The 24648-nt window shown below is 35.5% G+C and overlaps 2 protein-coding genes across 2 annotated transcripts in view; one reads left to right on the top strand and one right to left on the bottom strand.

Annotated features, from left to right (window-relative positions):
* The window catches only part of ZNF804B (zinc finger protein 804B), a 447541-nt gene that overhangs the window by 402678 nt on the left and 20215 nt on the right, over window positions 1-24648 (bottom strand). The gene's annotated exons all lie outside the window — the stretch shown is intronic.
* Window positions 11816-12577, top strand: TEX47 (testis expressed 47). Its single transcript, XM_019716425.2, has one exon. It carries the CDS (start codon window positions 11816-11818, stop codon window positions 12575-12577), a length of 762 nt encoding a protein of 253 aa, XP_019571984.2.

Raw genomic sequence — 24648 nt, 5'->3', positions numbered from 1 at the left:
TCTCTGTACAAAAACATGTAAGGGTTCTCTATTGAGCATCACAGAATTCAAATTCCTATGACTGTTTTCTTGAATAGCTCTAGCCACCACTTTACTTCCTGAAACATCTATCATATTTCCTAAAAAATACTCTAGTAAGAAATATCATCGCGCTATTTCGTGTAAATATGTTTTTGTCAACCTTACTATAAGGTAAGAAATTTGAGGGCAGTGATATCAATTAGCCTCTTTGTGCCTTGTTTTCCTTAAGTGGAAAAGGAATGTGTTATGTCAGTGGTGCTAAATTCCCTTCCAACTCTAAACTTCTATTAGTTTAATTTTCTCCATTCCACACGGCACATTAATCAAAGTTAAACAAAAAGCAAGCACTAAAATAGATATTAACTTATTGACTATGTGTTTTATCATAATAGATTATAAGGACAAGAGTAGCTACTTGTACTGCAATAATTACAAAGGTAATTATCTTTGTATGGAGAAAGCAACTTTGCTGTTGTCAAAGATTTTTAAAGTCAGAAAAATTAAATTAAGATTTATTGTGTTTATGTCACCTGACATAATATGCACCAGTACATATGTCATGTCTTTAGAGCTCTTTCATCTGCCAAAGCAGCAGAAAATAAATCTGATAAAAGAAGAAAAGTAAACATAATTCAGAGGTTAGTGTTATTTGAAGTCTCCAAAATTTCTGTATAGAACAATCTTAATATTTTTTTTTAATTAAAGTTTATTGGGGTGACAATGGTTAGTAAAGTTACAAAGTTAAAGTTACATAGGTTTCAGGTGTATAATTCTGTAATACATCATCTATATCTCACATTGTGTGTTCACCACCCAGAGTCAGTTCTCTTTCCATCACCATATATTTGATCCCCTTTATACTCATCTACCACCTTCCTGCCCCCTTATCCTCTGGTAACCACTGAAATATTGTCTGTGTCTATCAGTGTTTGTTTCTTTGTTTGTCTTGTTCCTTTTGTTGCTTTCAGTTTTATATACCACATATCAGTGAAATCATATTGTTCTTAACTTTTTCTGTCTGATTTATTTCTCTTACCATAACAATCTCAAGATCCATCCATATTGTTGCAAATGGCACTATTTCATGTTTTCTTATGGCAGAATAGTATTCCATTGTGTAAATATACCACATCTTCTTTAGCCAATCATCTATGGAAGGACATTTTGGTTGTTTCCATGTCTTAGCCACCGTAAATAAAGCTGCAATGAACATCAGAGCACATATATCTCTATGGATAAATGTTTTCACATTTTTGGGGTAGATACCCAGGAGAGGGCTTGCTGGGTCATATAGTAATTCTATTCTTAATTTTTTGAGGAAACTCCACACTGCCTTCCATAGCTGTTAAAACATTTTCAAAACATGCAATATTGCATTCTATTTTCAGACTCCACCTTCCTGGCTGGACACAACAGCAATTAAAAAACAAAGAAAATGAAAAAACACCAGCAGTGTATGAGAGTTCCTTTTTCCCCACAGCCTCTCCAACAATTGTTATTACTTGTCTTTGATGAGAGTTATTCTAACAGGTGTGAGGTGGTATCTCATCTCGTTATGGGTTTGATTTGCGTTTCACTAATAGCTAGTGAAGTTGAGCTAGTGGTTACCAGAGAGTAAGGGGGGAGGGGAAGTGGTAGAAGATGGAAAAGAAGGTCAAATATACGGTAGTAGAAGGAAAACTGACTCTGGGTGAACACACATTGCAATATATAGATGATGTATTATAGAAATGTGTACTTGAAACCTATATAATTTTATTAACCAATGTCATCCCAATAAATTTAATAATAAAAAAAGCAGCATGCTAGTTTTTTAATAGAGAAAAATCTAGGATCACTTTAGCATAATTACCCTATAATCCTGCTTCTCTACAATTTATTATCAGAATTCTTTCATTCTTTTTATTGCCCGTGTTTCAAGGAGTGGTCTAGTCTTTGACCACTCAACAAACACATTGGTTTCCATGGTTTCAACCCTTCCCTCAATGCACAGAACCATCAAATTTGCATCATAATCCACACTTCTCTAGATCTCCAGACTCTAATTGCATTTAACTTGGAGATTTCTATGGAAACTACTTGTTATATAATAAATACAAACTGTTTTTCTTCTATTCCTCCACCTGTATTAAAACAAAAACAAAGAACAACAACAAACCTCAGTCATCCTAGTTGCTGATATTCCAGCCCAGAGTCAGCTTTAAATCCCTGGATATCTCACCTCCCACATACAGTAGAATACGTCACGTCTACATTGGTGATGACTTGTATCTTAGTAACTGCCTCAGTTCAGACTGTAAATGTCCACTGGAATAAAAATCTTTAAAGACTTAACTTTCTCTCAGGAGTATCCTTTAGGCTGGTCATACAAAAAAGATCTCACTTCATGCAAGGTTTTTCTGGATTGAGGTTCCTGTACTATGCGTTTATAACTGCTCCATTTTCCAACTCTATGTCTTCATATCTTGTCAGTCAGTAGGCCCAAACATTCCTGAGTGTTTTTCCTCTTTGTTCAGCCTGGTCCAGGATCGGCCATTTTACAAGTTCTAGTCATCAGCAGACTCTTAAGCTAGACTATCCCAGACTCACAAATAGCGACACATGTATTACCTTTCACCAAAGCATTATCACTGCATTAAGGATTTTTAATGTTATTTATTTTCTAAACAGAATGACAATGTAGACATGTCAGAAAATGCAAAACAAATATTATCAATTTTAACATTTGGCTAGATTTCTCTCTACTTTGTTTTCTATATCTCTTTTTAAAATAAAATTTGTATCACCTGCTATATATAATTTTATGTATTATATTATTTACTTCAGAGAATAACTGTTTTAGCATGTATTTAAAATAGTTTTCAAAAATGGTTTCAGGGTACAACAGTATTTCATAATTAATATATCTATTCCATTTTTTTAAGTTCTCTTTTAATTCCCATAATAACCATCTTTACATTAAAACGTTTGTCAATAATTTTATTCCTTTATGGTATGTACCTGGAAGATGCATTATCTAGTCAAAGAGTATGAAATTTTTAAGTTCATGATCCATATTGTAAATTAATTTCCAGAAAAGTTGAATCAATTTACTCTTCAAAAGACAAAAGATAAGAGCACTCATTTGCCAATGGAGAATTCTTAAAAGTACTCAGGCTGCCTCCAGTATTTCCCATCTAATTCCTGTGTACTTCACAGGCAACTTTCTAAAACACAAATTATAGGCACTCAAAAAAAACAAAAACAAAAAAACAGTGATTTTTCTACTACCAAAGAGTTAAATTCATACCTGTGAGTGTGGCATTTGAATCCTCCACATACTTGCTGCAACTTCCTTTCTTTTCCACTCATCACACTGCTCACCCACTAGCCTATGCCAGCAGTTCTACTCCAAGCTACTCTTAGAATCACCTGGAAAGGTTTTCACTGGTATATAATTCCATTCCATATTAATTAAATAAGAACCAGGAGGTGTTTTTTTAAATTCCCTGCCAGATGATTCTAATAGACAGCCAAGGTTTACGTCCCCACAAGCCTGCCCATTCTTCCTTAAAGTGAAAGCATTAGAGACACTGGAAGAATGCTTGTCAAAAATGCAAATTATTGGACCTCACTTTAATCATATTTATTCAGACCCTTTAGGGCTAGAGACCAGGAATCTGCAATTCAACAAACCTGCAGATTCTATGGTTTGAGAACAATAGTCTAGCCAAACCAAACTTTTGCCCTTTTCTTCATGAAGTGCCACATTTCCCAATTGTGTAACATATGCCTTCTGTCCTTTATTCTTCATCCTTACAGAGTCTGTTCCATACCTCCCCTGATCCCCATCTCTGTCCCACCCTTCATCCCCTGTCCCCACCGCCAGACACAAATCACTTCTTTTTATACCCAGCTTAAATGCTCATTCTTCCAGACAGGTTTAATTGTTTCAACATCTTACGTGTTCAATGTTCATTGCTTATGTCTTTATTATAGTATTTCTTCTCTCCAGCCCTCATACTAAATATAATCATGGAGACTTTAAGCTACACTTATAAAACTGAGTTTTTCATGTGCAAATAAAATATTTGATTCACAAGAATATGTACACAGAATCTGGCACATTTTTTTACAAATAGCAGACATATGTTAAATGTTTGAATTAAATAACAAAGTATTCCTAGCCTGCACTCTTCCTGACAAATAATTACCAAACACTGCTCCATAATGTTTTTGGCAAAGAGGCAATGCAAGAACAGTAATCCAGTTTTCTTTATAATAAATCTTCAAATATCTAGTGATTTGGTAACTATACTCACTCTGGTTTGCTCTACTAAACCAAGTTTATAATGTCTACTTAATAGTTTATGTATGTGCCCTTAGTGAAATGTTCTATCCAAGTTGTTAGCCATTTATTTAGACCAAGGATTCTCTTACACTGATTGTTTAGATACATCAAAACACAGGAAGTGATCTAGAGTTTTTGGTTGCTCTAGTACATGAGCACAAGCGAAAGGTTAAAGTGGGATCTGGTATTCCAGATACCAGAAATCAAGTTCTGTTAATGTACGTCCTCACCCATTTCAGAGGAATAAATCCAAGAAACATTCACAAAGTCACTCCCCAACTCCCCAAAGGCCATGCCCAAATAAGAAGTCTTTCATTAAGCTTTCCAAGAAGTCCAGTCACCCTTTCTACCTCAGTGTTTCCACAGCACTAGACATCATTCACATGGTATTTATTATATTTTTCCCTGCATTTTGGTGATTCATGGACATCTCATCGCCTCTATTGGCCTCTAAACTCCTAGAATTAAGAACCTGGTGTTTTTCACATTTATATTTCTTACAGTGTCTATGATGTTATCTGGCATACCAGAGGTGTAGATAAATATGAGCTGAAGGAAAAGATAAAGACAGTACAGACATTTTGCTGAATCACAGGTATGATGTATGGGTGCTCCTTTCAATTTACTTTATCCAAACCATAAGTTATCCTCCATTTCCAGAGGAACTGTCATGTCATAGAGGAGCAAAGAATGGTCCTGTGACCATGGATAGAGAGAGGGAATCATTTCCCTTCTCTTTACTGTAGGTAGAAAGGGTAGGGAGGTTATTGAGAGGATGTTTGAATGTGTGCGAGGTACTTGAACACCCTATGGTTTACTTTCCTCTTCTGTAAATTGCGGGCAAAATTTCTGTCTACTTTATAGGGTTGTTGTGAAGATGACATGAATATGAGTAAAAGCATCTAGTACATGGCAATTGGTAAATAATCAATTAATGGTATTTAATCATTTTAATCCTTATTATCTGCCTTACAAAGACAAAATGACACTGATTGTTCTTTTTCAGAAAACATTTGATTCCAGATAATAAAACCAGACCATAAAGTATATAGGGAATATTAATGTGCACTGTTTGACATGAGTTACAAATATATGTTGCTTATTTATGAAAGATAAGTCAGATGCCAAAGGTGGTTAAGTAGAATAATTGAAAGAAGACTCATCATAATAAGTTCCGATTCAAGTACTGTCACTTGTCAGTTATCTGAACGTGGCTATCTACTCTAAACAGGTTACTCTGGGAGAAAAAACACTGATGTCTCTTTATCCCATTTGCTAGCTAGAATAGTTCTGCTTGAGTCACCACCTGAGGGTAAATAATTATCCCTCAATAGATGTAACACAAGGACTGTGACGTCTGGGAACTCAAATGTTTGAGTGTCCATTGAAAGGAGAGTATACAATTATAATTACATATAACAGTAAGTCAAATTGCATGCTAATTCTATTGCCATTTGCTCAAAATTTTACTCTTGACATTTAAAAGTATGGTTGATGAAAGTTAAGGAAACAAGGTAAGCTGCCCTTAAATGTTTCAGATAGCCAGGTGACAAAGAAATAAAAAATTTGGAAGAAGCAACCCAGCAACGAATAATGCATCACTAAATGGAAAAATACATTGGGAAAATGTAAATCAAACTATTATCTATCATGATAAAACTATTGTTTCTAAATGTATTAGGTTGAACAACACAAAAGTATCACTATTAGACAGTTTTTCACTTGTAGAAATAACTTTTTCATATGTTTTAAGTCAACACTAATTAAGAAGGACATATTCAAATTGAATACATAGATTAACAATATTTTATATCATTTATATGGAATTATAATGACGAAAGATTATCATTTTCCTATTAGGCATATATTGAGGAAAGACAAGAGAAACAAAAACACACCTGGGGAGGAAAATCACAATTGAGCGCCTTTTAATAAAGGCAAAAAAGTAGAAAAATTGTACTGTAGGTAAGAATGGAGTCATGAAGAAAAAGACGCTTACCTATATATAAAAGGTTAATTTATGTTTGCTCACTGAAAAGGGGCTACTGGATAGTAATGCCCTGTAAATTTTTCCACTACCCTTGATCAAAGTCAGTGTTAGGTAACAAACACCATAGTTGCATGTCCTCATTTTCTCCCTGGTATAATCCATCATTGGGAATTGGAAATAAAATAAAATCACTCCAGACATAACGAAAATAGGTACTACCTCTGCTAACATTTTATCATCGTGAAGTAAACAGAAAACTTTCAAAATTAGTATCTTAAGGTCTTAAAGTTTCATGTTCTTAGCTGAATAGGTAAGGTGAAAAAACACTAGAAAAATACCAAGGGTAGAAGGCTCTTATTATAATCCAAATAAAGAGCTAGGACTATGAAGGAGGCAGTAAAAATCAAGAACCCATGATACATTTCAAAGTGCGTAAAAAGACTTAATCACAGAATAGAGTTGGGGAATAACTTTTAGGAAAGATGAAAAGACCAAGGATATTGGCCTAGGAAATGAGAGGGGGAAAAATTGTTAATAGAGACATAAAAGCAATATTTTATTAAGAGAAATAAAAATAATAAAATGTTGGCATTTAAAATTTGAAAGTGTAGAGGTACATACATCTAAGAAGAGTTGTAAATAAAATTGCAATTTGGGACTCTTTTATACACAGAAAATACTAGAATGGGAACACAGTTTTTATTTTTTTCTTCTTTGTCAACCCAACCAACTAGTTGTATCTGCCTTGAGTCTTAGATTGAGAAGGAGTCCACCACAGGTGCACTCAGCAGGAAAGTCTCCATGGCCAATCAGCAATACCAACGATTCAATTTGGAGGCCTGAGTGACATCAAGGACCACCCACCAACCCTTTCAAAATAGGAAAACAGATGTTGCTGAGCTTTGGGCAAGAGTGAGAAAAGATCTGCTTATGAGCACAGAGCCTCAGTGTTGCCCAGAGTTGGGTATGAGAAGAAATTGGGCTAGGCCACAAATAGAGATTTGGGGAGAAATTCAGGGAAGTACAGTCATAGAAACCAAGAGAGGAGAGAAGGCCATAAAAGAGGTTGTGGTCAACATAATTACATTCTGCAAAGCAGTAAGATGAATGAGGGTAAGACCAGTCCCTAGACTGGGCAATGACAAGTTTCTGTGCAACTGGAAAGATTGTATTGTTTCAGGGAATGATGATGTGAGTGACAGTGAAAAATTGTAGTCAGTTTATATGTGCCACACAATTAAGGAATTACTAAGTCACCTCTCAAGCGCCACTTTCTGGTATAATTTATCACTGTCTATTATTAAAACCAGATAATTAGTTTGGATAACAAAACCCTATGGGGGGAAAAGTACTCTAAGGTTTAATTTTTAAAAATTAAATAAGGATATTTTATAACCTTGCTTTAAAATCATGGTTTAGAGCTCACATGAATGCAATTTTAAGATATGGCATTATTAGTTTTTATTCTAAAAAATTAACTTAAATTCCCGTTAAATTAAAAAAACACACAACACTATAGAAGAATTTCCTTACACAGGAATACTTCATTTTATTGCACTTCATTTTTAGTTCTACTTCACAGGTATTGTATTTTATACAAGATGAAGATTTGTGACAACCCTGCCTTGAGCAAGTCTGTTGGCGCCATTTTTCCAACAGCATTTGCTCACATCATGTCTCTGTGTCACATTTTGGTAATTCTCACAATAATTCAAACTTTTTTGTTATTATTATATTTGCTATGGTGACCTGTGATCAGTGATCTTTGATGTTGCTATTGTAATTGTTTAGGGGAGCCACAAACCACACACATATAAGACAGTGAACTTAATCAATAAATGTCGTGTGTGTTCTGACTGCGTCAGAGACTGACTGTTCTCCCATCTCTCTCCCTCTCCTTCATCCTCCCTATTTCCTGAGACACAACCATATTGAAATTAGGCCAATTAGTAACCCTACAATGGCCTCTGAACAGTCAAATGAAAGGAAGAGTTGCATGTCTCTCACTTTAAATCAAAAGCTAGGAATGATTAGGTTGGTGAGGAAAGCATGTCCAAAGCTGAGATCAGCTTAAATCTAGGCCCCTTGTGCCAAGGTTAGCCAGGTTGGGAATACAAAGGAAAAGTTCTGGAAGGAAACTAAGAGTGCTACTCTAGTGAATACACAAATGATTTGAAAGCAAAACAACCTATTGCTGATATAAAGAAAGTTTTAGTGGTCTGGATAGAAGATCAAACCAGCAATAACATTGCCCTAAGCCAAAGCCTAATCCAGAGCAAGGCCTTAACTCTCATTACTTCTATGAAGGCTGAGAGAGGTGAGAAGGCTGCAGAAGAAAAAGTCGAAGCATTTCTTCAAAGGAGAAAAGGAGAGGTTGGTTCATGAGGTTTAAGGAAAGAAGCTGTCTTGGTAAGATAAAAATGTAAAGTGAAGCAGCAAGTGCTGACGTAGAAACTGCAGCAAGTTACCCAGAAAATCCAGCTGATTAATGAGGGTGGCTACACTAACAGATTTTCAGTGTGGATGAAACAGCCTTAGTTTGGATGAAGATGCCCTCTCGGATTTTCATAGCTAGAGAGAAGTCAATGCCGGGCTTCAAAGCTTCAAAGGACAGTCTGGCTCTCTTGTTAGTGGCTAACACATTTGATAACTTGAAGTTGAAGCCTATACTCTTTTACCATTCTGAAAACCCAGGGCCCTTAACAATTATGCTCAATCTACTCTGTCTGGGTGCTATAAAAAGAACAAAGCCTGGATTACAGCCCATCCATTTACAACATGGTGTACTGAACATTTTAAGCCCTCTGTTGAGACCTAGTGCTCAGAAAAAAAATAAAAAATTTGATTCCTTTCAAACTAATACTGCTCATTGACAATGCACCTGGTTATCCAAGAGCTCTGATGAAGATGTACAATGAGATTAATGTTGTTTTCATGCCTACTAACATGTATCCATTCTGCAGCCCATGGATCAAGAACTAATTCTGACTTTCAAGTCCTATTATTTAAGAAACACATTTCATAAGGCTATAGCTGCCATAGACAGTGATTCCTCTGATGGGTCTGGGCAAAATCAACTGAAAACTTTCTAGAAAGTATTCATCACTCCAGATGCCATTAAAAATGCATGTGATTCATGGGAAGAGGCCAAGATATCAACATTAACAGCAGTTCGGAAGAAGTTGATTCCAACTCTCATGCATAACATTGAGAGATTTAAGGCTTTGGTGGAGGAAGTAACTGCAGACATGGTGGAAAATAGCAAGAGAACTAGAATTAGAAGTGGAGCTTAATGATGTGACTGAATTGCTGCTGCAATCTCATGATAAAACTTGAACGAATGAGTTGCTTCTTAGGGATGAGCAAATACAAAGGTTTCTTGAGATGAAATCTACTCCTTTTGAAGATGCTGTGAATATTTTTGAAATGACAACAAAGGATTGAGAATATTACACCAACTTAGTTGATAAAGCAGTGGCAGGTTTTGAAAGCATCATCTCCAATACTGAAAGAAGTTCTACTGTGGGTAAAATGCTACCAAACAGCATCACATGCTACAGAAAAATCATTCTTGAAAACAAGGGTCAATCAATGGGGTAAAACTTCACTGTTGTCTTATTTTAAGAAATTGCCACAACCACCCCAACCTTCAGCAACCACCACCCTGATCAGTCAGCGGCCATCAATATCGAGGTAAGACTCTCAACTAGCAAAAAGATGATGACTTGCTGAAGGCTCAGATAATGGTTAGCATTTTTTTAGCAAGTGAGTATTTTATACCTAAGGTATGTACATTTTTTAGACCTATGCTACTACACATTTAATAGACTATGTTATAGTGTAAACACAACTCTTATATGCACTGGGAAACCACAAAATTTGTGTGACTCACTTTAATGCAATTTTCACTTTATTGTTTTGGTCTAGAACCCAACCTGCAATACCTGTGAGGTATGCCTGTAACAGAGTCACCATTACACAGAATCTGATATCTGTTTTTATAGTCTATAATCAATTCATAAATATCTCTTTAGCCCAGGTAGACAGAATAGGGAGTTTATTGAGAACATGTTTGAATTGTGTGCAAGGTTTGTAACTACTCCCTGCTGTAGCTTCCTCTTCTCTACATTACGGACAAAAGGAACAGAGTATGTCTAGGAAGATGTTCAAGTCCACCCTCTGTCTGACTTTGAAAGGCCCCTGGCTAAAAACAAGCCAGTCCAGAAAACAAGCCCTCATTTCCCCTAAGGTGATGTTGAGGTGCCTGCTGAGATACCCTCATTAAATGAAGATGTGAGCTGCCAGTGAGCTCTGGCCCTTTAATACTACTGACATTCTGATTCACTAGGGCACTCTGGAAACTAGAATAGAACACAGGACAGCTGAGAGGCCCAAGACACACTGGCAGTTGGAAGAGTGATGGAGGACAAGCAGGACCTCATGGACAGGTAATAGAAGAAAGAAAGAAATGTTAAGTTGACCTAGAGGGAAGAAATTTGTAAGAAAAGTTAAAAGTAAAGGTATTTTTTATTTGACCCCAACAACAATCCCCCCAGGGAAAAAAAGAAAAGAAAGAAAGAAAAAAAGGAAGGAAGGAAGGAAGGAAGGAAGGAAGGAAGGAAGGAAGGAAGGAAGGAAGGAAGGAAGGAAAGAATAGAAAAGAAAAGAAAAAGCCATTTCTGAGGTTTGTTGACAGGAAAAAACAAAAAACAAAGAATCAAAATGAATTACTTCCAAAGTTTACTACTGTTGTTATCCAAGCAACATATTAACTTCTGTACTGAGTAAAGGGTAAATAAGCCAATGAGACCTAAGATATCCCCAGACTTAAACATATATATATTGACCTATTAAATTTATAACAGAAATTTGGAAAATTACCATAAAATACTGTTTAAAATTTTTGACACATCAAGGACAATCTGTAATCACTATTACATAAATGAAAAGACATTTTAATGTCTTTTAACATTATTGTCAGGGAGTGTCAGCAGATACACTCCTCTCTCTCTCTCTCTCTCTTTGTGTGTGTGTGTGTGTGTATGTGTGTGTGTGTGTGTGAGATACAAGGATGAGGACTGAAAAAAATGGACTATAAATTGAAGAAGAAAATAAGGTAAACAAAAACAGAGTGAACTTCTCTCAATTAAGTTCTCTCTTCTCCCCACAATCAAGTTCATTGGAGAGGTTTACCTAGGATGTATGTTAGCTATTTCATTGTGAACTTTTTTTTAAAAGTCTCCAGAATTTGAGTCTTGTTTTAACATTCACTTTTGTGTCAAAGACATTGTTTATTGATATCCATGGGAGGGGATTTTGCTATTCAGTATCATTTGACAAACTGAGTAAACTCTTTTTTTTTCTTGTCAGAAGAAATGAAAATAGCAGTTCATCACTAAAGAATCATCCTGACAATGCATATACTGTGATGAGCTAAAAATTGGAATTATCTAGAAGAATAATTAGGACTCATTATGTTCCTCTCAGAGCATCCCCAAAAGGTGAGCGAAAGACCTTTTCCATTGGAATCTCACCTAATGCCTCAAGTTCCACGTACCAATTACTTTCATTTTCAGGAAGAAAAGCAAAGACTACAGCTAAAGAAATTCCTTCTTCATAGGCTATTTCTAGTGGCCAAGATAACAGCCAACATAGAAAAAAAAGATCTTGCTCACTACTATGAACAAGTGTTTCAGTCAATTTTGAAACACCACCTAGGAGAAGCAGTAACGGGGGTACTGCTCGTGTATCCTGCTTACATTCTGCATATCCTTGAGTCCTCTAGTGGTACTCTTTACCGAATTCTTTTAGATTACGTTGACCATGAAATGAAGGAAAGAGAATATTTTATCCAGGGAATGAAAATTATAGTTGTGTCCCATAACATCCCAACAAGGATCTTCATGCAGTGGCAAGTTTCAACAATAAAAGTGCCCGTCATGTATCTTGATGACGTGACACAGTCACAATCCCTAGAAGAGGTCATCACAGAGTTTCTCACCCAAACTCATAAACTGGCGCTCTACCTTTTTAAGACTGTTAAAGTGAGCAGTAAAGGACCAGGTGATAACTTGCACCAAGTTGCTCCTGAATTACTCCTCCCAGAACAAATAATAAAGTACTTGTGCAAATCTGAAGAATTCATGGACCCAAAAACTTTCCTCGACATGTATAATAAACCCATACATGTCATTTTGGATTCTGAGGTGGTATGGCCCGCTCCATCCCAATTCTAAGATTGAGAGAGATGTTCTGGTCGATGTGGTGAAATCGGTTAAGGAATTTATGCTACTTAAATAAAAGGAAAATATTTCTAAATTTACTCTTCTCTTTAAAAAATAAACAGAATACCACAGTGTACACAAAGGTAATATATTAATCTTTACAGAGTATGTTGAGCTAAACTTGAAAATGTATCTGTTTGTCCTGATATTAAGTTCAGTACATTATTTTAATAGGTGGAGGAGTTTAATAAGTTCTCAAATGGTAATATCATTTTGATAGAATAACTTAATTTCTTTTTAAAGTATCGCTGAAAAAGAACAAGCACTCGATTCAGATTCTCCTTCATTCTCTGAATAGTCAATGACCAGTTTCCATCCCACAGAACCAAATTTTAGGAAAGACAGTTTTTTGTTCTCAGAGTACAAAATTTAGGAGAAAAATATCACCCTTGAATTGTTTGCAATCTAAGGTTTGAAGTAAGTATGTGTAAAAGTAAATATATATGATTTGAAATCATTATTTTAGTAGCAGTATGTAGGAAAGATTTTAAGAGCACAAATGTAAAAGCAATCTCCATATGATTCTTAAATTCAGAAAACAAAATCTAAACTTAGTTATTTAATATAAAGCAATTAATTATATGCAATTTCTAAAAGAGCTATTTCAAGTTGGTCTCTCCCTTCATTTACCCAGGATTAATGTGTGTGAGTTATTTTTTTTTTGGGGGGGTATCATTTAAAACTTTATAGTATGTGTTAAAAAATAAATCACATTAACATTTTCATTACTAAAATGATACTTGTGTAACGTTACTTCAATATCTTATGAAACAGACCAGATTTAAAGGAAAAAATACTTTATTTTAGTTTCATTTTTTATTTGATTTTTCAGTCTCTGTAGGCAATAAAAAGCAATCTCAGGATGCACCTCAAATTTGTCATATGCAGATAATTTGTCATCATTTGTTCCATATAAGAATCAAATTTCAAGAATGACCATTTCTATTTTTAAATTTTGTAATATAGATTTAGATACAGAAGGGCATTTTTCACTTTTAGCTGAACTTGAAGTTCTGTTCATTTACATTTAGTGACAGAAAGAGTATAATTTAGATAAAATGAGATTCTTCTGGTTAACAAGGGTACATAATGTACAAACATTTTTCAATTTAGTAAAATACCTAATATCAGTCAGCAGTGTGTCATTTACTCTTTGAACTGTGAAACAGACACAGGTACCCATAGATAATAAATGTTTAGTGACACAATGAGTGAAGGTAAGAGATAATGCTCTCCAGGCCAAATAAAGAAACAGAAATAACAATAAAAAAGTAAGCCTTGGTCTAGGCTTTGAATGGATATGAGGAAAGGTTTGGGAGGGCAGACGAGCATATTCAAGAGAATACAGAAAGAGCAGAAACAGGAACAAGCAGAAACAATGATTGTTCATTGGATCTGATAGAACCCCTTTAGCAAGGTAAGTTTTGTTTGCTAGTGAACAGAAGTACAGTTTATAAATAAAATTATATATTTAGATATATAAAACATAGCATGTTATATTTTAAAAAACTGCCCACTGCAATATATCCCATCCCACATGCTCTTCTTCCAATGTGACCTATACATTCCTCCCATGCATGGTGGCTTCTATTATACATCCCCTGCCCTTGACATCAGACTGACCTTTGTGACTGCCTCAACCAATAGAATTGTGAAATCAGACCGACCTTTGTAACTGCCTCAACCAGCCTCAAACAACAGAAGTGATCCCATGTAACCTCCAAGACAAGGTCATAAAAATGCCATGCACTTTGCCTTGATCACTTGACTGTTAGCTCTTGGAACCTAAACAACATGCTGTCAGCAATCCAAGCAGTTTTCCAGACAGTATCCCCAGAGGAGGTCCCAGCCAACAGCCAGTGGCACCACTAGACATGTGAATTAAGTGAATCTTCAGGTGATTCTACACTGCAGCCTCTCAGTCAACCTGGATTTCAAGGCTGACCAGATGACACTGTGTGGAGTAGTGGAGTACAGATGAGCTGTTCCCAACGAGTCCTATTCGAATTGCAGGTTTGTGAACAACATTAATGATTGGTGAACAATATTAATGATTTAAGCCACTAAGTTTTGGGTGGATGATTATCAGCAGTCTGAAACAATAATATAGTACATGTAATGGTAACAATATTATATATACAACAGGAATAATAATATATATATATATAATTTAATTATATATATTATATATATATAATTATATATGGGTAATTTCATCACTTGTTTATTCACTCATCTATGCAACTAATATTTACTAAATATCTGCTAGTAAATATTTACTAGGAGGTCAAACACTGTGCTGGTCACTGAGTATTCGTGTATAAGCAACAGTAAGATGTGTGTCTTCCACACTGTCTAGCACACATCTTTTATCGGTTTATAATGCTTTCTGGTGTGAGAAGTAGTGACAGAAAATTAATTCATCAAGCCAAAGGAAAACATTAAAAATGTGAGTCATCTTGGAGAAGTTATAGAAAATATCTAAATAACTTAGTATACTGTTATTTACTTAGTATACTGATTTATTTACCCTGTTTCCCCAGAAATAAGACCTAGCAGGACAATTAGCTCTAACATGTCTTTTGGAGCAAAAATTAATATAAGACCTGGTATTATATTATATTATACCCGGTATATATTGTATTATATTATATTATATTATATTATATTATATTATATTATATTATATTATATTATATTATATTTATTATATTATGTAAGACCCAGTCTTGTATTATAGTAAAATAAGACCAGGTCTTATACTAATTTTTGCTCCAAAAGATGCATTAGAGCTGATTTTCCGGCTAGGTCTTATTTTCAGGGAAACACGGTGGTATACTGTTATTTTACACTTAAAGGATTTATGAAGTGTCAACTGTGAAAATAACTGGAAAATAAACTCAAAGTGACTACACATAAATTAAGGTACTTATGTGAGTATTTATTTATTTTAGTGAACACACTAGAATGAGTCTATTCAGATGAAATTAACCCTTCCTAGTAGTCACCTTAGGAGGGCTTATACTTATTCCAGTGACATCATTGCTGAAAACATTTCATGATTCTTTTATGGCAGATTAATTAAAAAGGTATATAAATGAGAGGGAGTTTAAATATTTTAGTTACATCTAGTTTTTTGATCCCCAAATAACGTATACTTCAACTTGATTGGTGACCTTAACATTTAATCTTTATTCATAGAAATTGTTTGTTTTTAGGTATTGCACTCCCTCTCAAAGAAAGATCTGCTGTCACTGAAAATACTAAAAGTGTGATACTGCCTCTAAGGGGAAACACAAATATGTTGTCAGTAACAGTTGCATTATTGAGATTCTATACAGCTCACTAATATTATGTCTTTAAAAGGAACAACGCTCATTTAGCTATGTATGTTTGGAAATATTTGATAAAATGCAGAAATATTATAGCTATACTCTACAAGTGTACTTTAATTTGATCAAGTCCAAAAATGCTACTCATTAAATCTTAGGAAGACTAGTAATGTAATTCTCAACCCAGTGAGAATTATAGTTTCCTTACAATAAAACTTTACATAAAACCGGAGGACAGAAGTTAACCCAAACAGAAAACGAGTACTTTAACACTGAATATATAACATTCAATATTCATGTAACACCAAACATACAACATATGCTCATATTTAATGAACACGTAACATTGAAATAGTGTGACCAGCGCTATTCTAATCTTTTTGTTTTGATATGAATATATTTATAATCGACTGACATGTTGATGACTTTAGACTTATTTTAGAGTAACCAAAGACTTTCAGAAAGGTTATAGTTTTCTTGAAAGATAACTGAAATAATGTTATTTGAAGAAAAACATTCCCAGGGTAAATTTAAATTTCTACTGTCTTCATTTTAATTAAAGAGGCATCTGGATTACTTCATGGAGAATTATTGCTGAATACAAATAGATTTTCACAGTCAGTGACTTTATCATAACTTTAGCAACACAAAACATTTCAAATCCGTTAAAACTTTCTCTAGTTGCTGAATTCCCTCAACTTCCACGAGGAACTGGAAATGAAACAGACTATCACCAACTTCATATAGCAAGTGCTTTTAAATTATTTTATATTATAGGAAATGACAAGGTAGAATTAGAGTTCTCCCTCTTGTGGTGAATTAGGAAAATTTCCAAATTATCTGTTGATAGGATTTACATAATAAATAGTCCATAGCTTTTAAGAAAATATAAAGAGCACCCCCAAAGGTACCTTTCAAATATCTGCTCTTCACCCCTTGTTTTGCAGATGAAGATTGTGAGACCCAAAGACATGAAGAGTTTTGCCAACAGTAAAAGCAAAAGTTAATAACAGCAGTCCTTCTTTCCACCTCACCAATTTAAATGATGAATTGTGATCATGGTTAGGGGTCTGGATTTAATTATAAGTGTTCTTTTCACTAGTACATCATGCCTCTCCTGTGTTCTAGTCCTCACATAGTATCTTCTTCTCTAGGCAGCCCGCTGGGTTTCCACAGGGATCTCCATCGCCACACACTCTAGATAGAATGTGTCATTCCCTGCCACCACTAGTCCTTCAGTCTGTGCCCGCACTTGCACTCCCTGTTGCTGTAAAATGGACCAATCTCCACACAGTTGCCAAGAGAAACCTGAACATTATCCTAATTTCCTTCCTTCCATTTTATCATGGACAGCCAAGCAATCCAAGCCCGTCCATTTTCCACAGTAGGTATTTCTAGTGTCTGGACTTGTTTCTGTTCCCTCACTCCAATCTCCTCTTCCTCTTCTCTCTCTTTCTAGTCTACGTAATATTTCTATCAAAGGCAAAGGCAGTATAGCACAGGTTTAAGAGAGCCACCTCTGGTATCACATTGTTGTACTGAAACCTAGTTCTGTAACTTTTTATAGAGCTGTAATTTGTTTCTTCACCTTTGTGAACCTCAGTTTCATCATCTACAAAATGAATGTGATAACAGTGTCTGCATTATAAGAGTGGTTATAGGTATTGCATGAAATACTGGGGTGAAGATCCCGGCAAACAGTAAGCATTCCATAAATGTTACTCCCCTGATCAAAATTCTTCAGTGGCTTGCATTTCAACTTCAGGATCAAAAGCAACATTTTATCATGACCTGTAAAGTCTTGACTCTGACCTTTGCTTGCTTAGCTACCCAGCTTTGTTTTGTGCCCACCATTCTCTTTTCTCACACTTTTTTCTATTTCCCAGTATTTCCATGCTCTTTGCCTTTAACTTCCTTCCTCACTTATCTTAGCAAACTTCTACTTATCAATCAAATTCCATTTCCTCTGTGAAGCCTGGCAAATTCAAGAAACCTTTTCTGCCATTAGGCACATGGTATTCTACCACATTCTAGCAATTCTCCTATCATATTGCTGTTGTTTATTTTCATACTCGTTTCCCCGCCAGCAACTTGTAAGCAATTACGATGGGTGTTTTGGTATTTGTGTCTTCAGTGCTTTATTTTTAAAATGAGTTGTTTAAAATATTCTGTAAGAATGTCTCCTAAGGTTAATTTTACTTTTACCAAAATGATTATGAAATTTCAATATATTAAAATGTTCCTATATGATTGATCAGGTTTGGGCCAGTGTCCATGAAGCTTTTAAAAATACAAGTCAAAATAAAATGGTTGCATCTCATCTGACATCTTCAGTTTTATTCCAATAATAATTTCTTCCAACGTAATTTGGAAAGATACCAAGAATACCTTCTGGAAGTGATTTAGCTGAACTTTTGTATATATGCATTACTATAGGAGTTCATTTCCAATTCATTGGATTAAAAATATTCTTTCTTGTTAAAACACCTGAGCAAGATACTGGTAAAGTATACAACCTTTACTCCATATTTTTAAACTGTTTTCTTTAAGTTCTTCAAGTCCTTGTTTCACTAGCAACACTTACCTGTTCTTTGAGACATGTGCTTGGTTAAGACTGATTTTATCTATTATCTATATTTTGCTTAGGTTATTATATCATAGCTTTGATTCCATTTTAATTATATATTTCACATTTCTGATCTGTTTTTAAAATACCAAGCCATTTTTAAAGACACTACATGAAAACAGTGCATTACATGTAAAGTCTAGATTTATGGAGAAATAAATTTAAAAATATGTATATTTTACCCAAACTCACTCTAGTGCAATGACCGCCTCAGGGAACTCTCTCGCCTTCCTCCTTTCACTCTTCCCAGTTTAAACTACACTTTGCTTTTGGAAAGCAAAAATAATAGATTACCCTGCAACCAGGTTAATTTTATCGTAGATAAAAACTACACACTTTTTTAATGCTTTGATTCTTCTCTTTCTGTCCTATACAGTGACAATTCTTGAGCACATATCCTGTTCCAATCAAAATCAAAATGAATAAAAAGAATATTGACATGAGATGAATGACCTTTGTTATGTACTCTCTCTATTACTAACTCATTATGTGCCCTCGAACAACTAATTTATTCCTTTCGGGAACTCTGCTCATCTACATCATAGAATCTATGAGCATCAAAGTGAAGTCCATTAAGCTTTTGAACTGTTATCCAAATATGTGTCTGAAAGACTATGCTGTCTTGTAACCGGGCAGGCAGAGGACAGGATTAAGGTGTTTTTATTAAAAATTTTAAGCTTAGTGTCTAAATAAATGACTAACCCAGATTATCACAGAATACTTGTGGACAACACCAACATTTTCCTTTAAAAAATCCATCCTGGTTACATCTATTTTAGTGCAAAGACATTACAAATCCAGAAATCTACATATTAGATTAGGACATCTAAAGAGCAAGTTTGGTAGCATGGTGGAGTCAGAAGAAACAGCAGAGTGGAGCATTTTTCTTTAAGGCTGTTGGCAAGCCACTGAAGATTTTAAGCAGGGCATAATCAAATTGGTTTGGCTGCTGAGTGGAGAATGGATTGGCAGGGGACATGTTGGTACAGATAGGCTCCTTAGTAAGCGGTTACAAATCTTCTGACAGGAGATGACAATAGCTTGAAGTAGATTAATGGCTGTGGAAATGGATTTAAGGGGACCAATTTGAGAGATAATCAGGAGGTAAATAAACCCAGGGTATGAGGGAGAGAAAGGTGTCAAATAGATTAGGTTTTTAGTTTTTCTACCAAGATGTAAACCATACCTGACAGGAAATATAAAAGGAATACAGAATTTGTAGGAAAAGATTATGCTTTTTAATTACTGACATATTACAGCTACGTGATAGCTACATGTTGGAACAATTTTTGTTTGATATTTCATTAGTAATATCTTTGAATAAGGTATAGAGCACATACATTATATTAAATCTCATGCTTTGTTGAAATGGCTAAGTACTAATATGTATTTTCTGAAATAAGTAACTTCTAATAAAGAAAAGTGAATGAGAACAGTTTAATAAATTAAAATACATAGAGCTGAAGGAGAAATTATCCCAAAGATTATCTTGAGTATGATACTCACTAACTACCACTCCTCTTAATTTCATGTCTGCATTTATTGAGCTTAATTCCTTCCCTTGGTCCAATAATAGTCATTCAAACATTAATGTAATAATTTTTATTGATTGCCTCTTATACATATAGTCAGTCATGTGTTAGGGGTCACATAAGCCTCAAACACATAAAAGTCTCCATAGGACCCCCACTACTCCATTGGCATATCATTTATTCCATCTGCAATACAAATTTAGGTGAAAAGGAGTCCTTTAGCATTACATGGAAATGGCTTGCTCCTGTTTCTCTCAGTTGATTGTGGGACAACATGACACACATTGAATTTTATTCTTCCTCTGCATTTAGTCATTCAGCAAACATGAAAAATGGTGTCAAGCACTTTGTCAGGCATGGGGCTCGGGAGTGCAATGCAGTTATGACCAAATCAGCATAATGTCCACCTTAGGGAGTATGTAGTCTCTGTCTCTCTCTACCCCAGACACATGAAAGAAAATTAAACCATGAAAATCATTGTCATTATCATGGATATACAAGTTGCAATGGTTTCTGAACTTTATCTAGTTTGGAGAATTAGGGGATGTCTCTGAGGGAAAAAAAAGATGCAGGGATTACTGAAAGTTAAATAGAAGTGAGCTAAATCAAAGGCACGGAGTACGAGAGAGTGAAGGGAGTGTCCTGGCAAAAGAGATTTATATATACATATATATTTCCCCTTTGGATATTATATAGTCATATATCCTTTGGATTATATATATTTATCCATTCCATCCTGGAAGAACTGAAAGAATTTCAATAAGGCAGAATCTGAAGTACAAAGGGAAATCATAAGAGATGAAACTCAATAGTGAGTTATACAACCATGTTATAAAGACACTTAAAGCTACAGAAGTACCATTATTTCATCTCAAATGAAATGGGACACAGTTGTGTTGTAATCAGAGAAATGTCATAATTAGATATGCATTATAAAGGACCACTTTGAATTGAGAAGAAGAGATTGGAAGAAAACTAGGTTAACTAGACTGGACAGATATAGCAGTTAGGAGGCTATTATGATAATCAGGCAAAGAGGTGATAGGAAGTCTGTACAAAAAATAATGACAAGAAGAATAGACAGAGGTGGCTAAAATCAAGAAATATGTGAGATGTCTTGGTATTTGAAGATAGAGAAGGTGAAGAAGAGGAAGGAGTCAAGGATGAAGCACCTGGCAGGGGGCGGTGCCATTCCACTGCACAGGTAATACTGGAAGAGCAGCAGGCTGGGCTTGTTCAGGGAGTGAGATGAAGGTTTCTGTTTTGAACATGCTGCATTTAAGGTGCCTGAGAAACATCAATGTTAACCTATCCAGTAGAGAGTTGGATGTATTGTCCTGAAGCTCTGGAGATGGGTCTGGTATAGAGATGGAGATTTGGAAATCACCACAAATGATGACTGAGGTTTCAGGAGTGGTGCATAACCCAGCACAAGTGAGCATGCAGAGTGAACAGAGAAGGGACTGTACTTCAAAACCCTGAGGAATGCCAACTATAGAACAGTGACCTACAAAGAAGTCTAAGAGGACATTATTTAATTTAAATTGCCCAGAAGCAGAGAGAGAGGAGCAGATGAAGTCTGTGCCAGAGAAGCCAATGGGAAAGGACATTTCCCCCCAAAAAAAGAGACCACTCAACAGCGTCAGCTGCCATCTCAAAGTCAAGCAAGTAAAAGATTAAAAAGTAGACTTAATGACAGTGAGATCATTGGTGACTTGACAAGAGCAACTTACGTAGTGCAGTGGCGGCAGACACAGGTCACAGAAGGTAGAGGAGTAAGGGTTGGGTAAGGAAAAAAAGAGCAGTATTTCTAAAAGCTTGGCTGTTGAGTTAGTTGTCAGTGAATTTACACAGTGCATTTGGGAAAGTAAAGGTCCCATTTAAGATTCTAACATTTTTATAGAAAGGAGGACAACCAGTTTCTTCTGGTTTCCAGGAAGGAATCTGTCCTTTCTTGTGAGATTACACATCCAAGCATGCCCTGAGGGAAAAGAATGCCACCCAGTTTCAAATGTCATAGATACGGTCTAGTACCTTAAAGGACCTCAAGTGACTGTACAGTCCTGGAAAAGAGTGGTTGCAATAAACATTTGTTGAGATAAATAATTGCACTAATCTCTAGAAGAACACTAGCTGTAGAAAAAGTGACTTTAGAATATTTATGAGCTCTGACGTTACAACTCAAACTTTGGGTTATTCTATTGGTATTTTCATGGTCAAACTTTTATAGTTGATTGCAGATTTTGCCATAAGATTTACCTACCTTATGGAGCAACCACATTGCAATTTGTAAATTCTGCCCTGAAATCTGGCCCTTACCCAGATTACTTCTTTCTTTTCCCAGTCAGTACATGCTAGGAAATTGCAAATTACAATCAAATCTCAATTTTCCAAACTAATGATTTTAAAGGGGAATAATGCATAATCCCAAATGATGGTGAATTCATGAACCATTTATCTCTGTAATGTATATTCATTAAATTTGACTCTAAGTACATCTTCTCTGTCATTCATAACAAAATGATAAAGCATTTCAACTGAAATGACTCAAGGAAACTTTCAAGGTTTTCCAATTTCTCTATTTGTTTCCTACTACATTCGATTGCTAATAGCATGTTTCATGTTTAAGTGACTCATTAAAAATAAAATAACATATCATGTTTTCTTAGGATAGAGGAGATAATCAAGTTTAATCTACTCCTTGCAGCATTTTCTTATTAGTGCCATCATTCTCCATAGCTGTGGTTCTCTGTCTCTGTCTCTGAAAAGTTTCACTCATGAAAGTAAATAGTATAATGAACCCATGTATATATCACCCACTCTCAATAATGATCAGCAGTTATTTTTTACAATTTATTCTTTGTTAAGAAACATGACTATCATCTCTCTTAGGTATTATAGACTCAGAAAGCACACAAATACTAGAACTAGGGAGAGCTTTAGACATTGCCTATTCCAGCCTAGTTCTTCAGTGAGGAAAATGAAGCAAGTAGAGACTTAACAAAGCACAGCACTGATTGATAGTAAGACAGGAGTTAGACATCGCCCACATCTTTCTTATTCCCTCTGGTGAAATCAAGACTACATTTCTACTGCCTTATTCTTGGTACAGAATATTTCCAATAATTCACTTGAGGGCCATTCATGCACATCTGCAGCTAAGGGTGTTTACTCAGGGAACTGCACCACATCAGCGGAGCTGGAAGCCCACAGCTTATAGGCAGTCACATTCACTGAGACACCATTTCTCCCCTCTGGTACCACCTGGTTCTTCTTGCTACTATTCACCAAATGATCATTGTAAAAGCACAAGTAATTAATTTACAAATGACAGTAAGATAATGCTTTCCCCTTTGTATTACAGAAGGGATACCAAAATATCTCTTTGCTGAAGAAGGCTCCCAGTTGATTAACAGGAATGAAGTGTTTACATCAGTAGAATTAAATGTGCATATCTGGAACATAATTACCGATATCGAGACATCAGTGTATATATCAGGGTATGCCTACAACTCTTTTATCCCAAACTAGAGAAGCCAATTAAGATTCATAAAACTGCTCCCAGTCAAGGAGGAGAACCAAGGATTTAACTATCAAAGTTGAACAGAGCAGTATAGAAAAAGGCTCCGTATAAATAATGTACATCATTTCTCTACCAATTATATCCTTTCCACCCCCACTCTGACTCCCATCTGAGAAGCTGCCCTTGCACCTTTCTCAGAGTATATCTTCCCATAGGTCCATGTGTGGGTCACAGACCATATGACCCTGTCTCTCTCTCCCCCAACACACACACACACACACACACACACACACACACACACCCCACAGCCTGGACTAATCATTATCTACCAGGAGCAAAGAAAGCCCATTTTGAAGGCAGCAAATAATGAAGTTGAAGAAACAGAGATAAGATATCTGCGCACAGCAGAGAGATAAAGTTACCTCAGCTTCTGATGATTCCATTTCCCAGCCCTAACTGAGGCCTGGTAGCATTATCTACCCCTGAATCCTTCCAATGATCAATCCTTCTGTTTTGCATAAACAGAAATGCAAAACATTTCTTGCTTCTGTTTTGTTTTGTTTTGTTTTCTCTTGAAGCAAACAATTCCTAGCAGCCTGACAAACAGTCTTCAAAGGAACCTACTCACACACAGTGCAAAGAATTCTAGGTTTCACATCAGAAGATGTGTGTTCAAATCTCTTACCACCTGCTGGCTAACTGCGACCTGGAGAAAGTTATTTAATCTCTCTGGGCCTCAGTTTTGTCACCTGCAAAGTGAATAAGCACCTAAATATTCTATGAGATAAATCATATATGAAAATAACCAGCAACTCAATAAATTCATGTTGAATTTGTCAGTTTAGCCTATATTCTTCAAGTTTGCAATTTCCATAATGCAGTTACGACAAGTTCTGTGACAAGAACATAAAATGGTTTGAATTCTGACCAGCAGCCTAGGGAGACCTCAGGGACATCAGGCCAATGAGTCAAGCTGCTGATACTTAAGGCATCTGCAGCAGGCGTCCAGT

Source organism: Rhinolophus sinicus, linkage group LG09 (genome assembly GCF_036562045.2).
Source record: "Rhinolophus sinicus isolate RSC01 linkage group LG09, ASM3656204v1, whole genome shotgun sequence".
Taxonomy (NCBI): domain Eukaryota; kingdom Metazoa; phylum Chordata; class Mammalia; order Chiroptera; family Rhinolophidae; genus Rhinolophus; species Rhinolophus sinicus.
The sequence above is the reverse complement of the archived record's forward strand: the minus strand, read 5'-3'. Positions and strand labels throughout refer to the sequence as shown.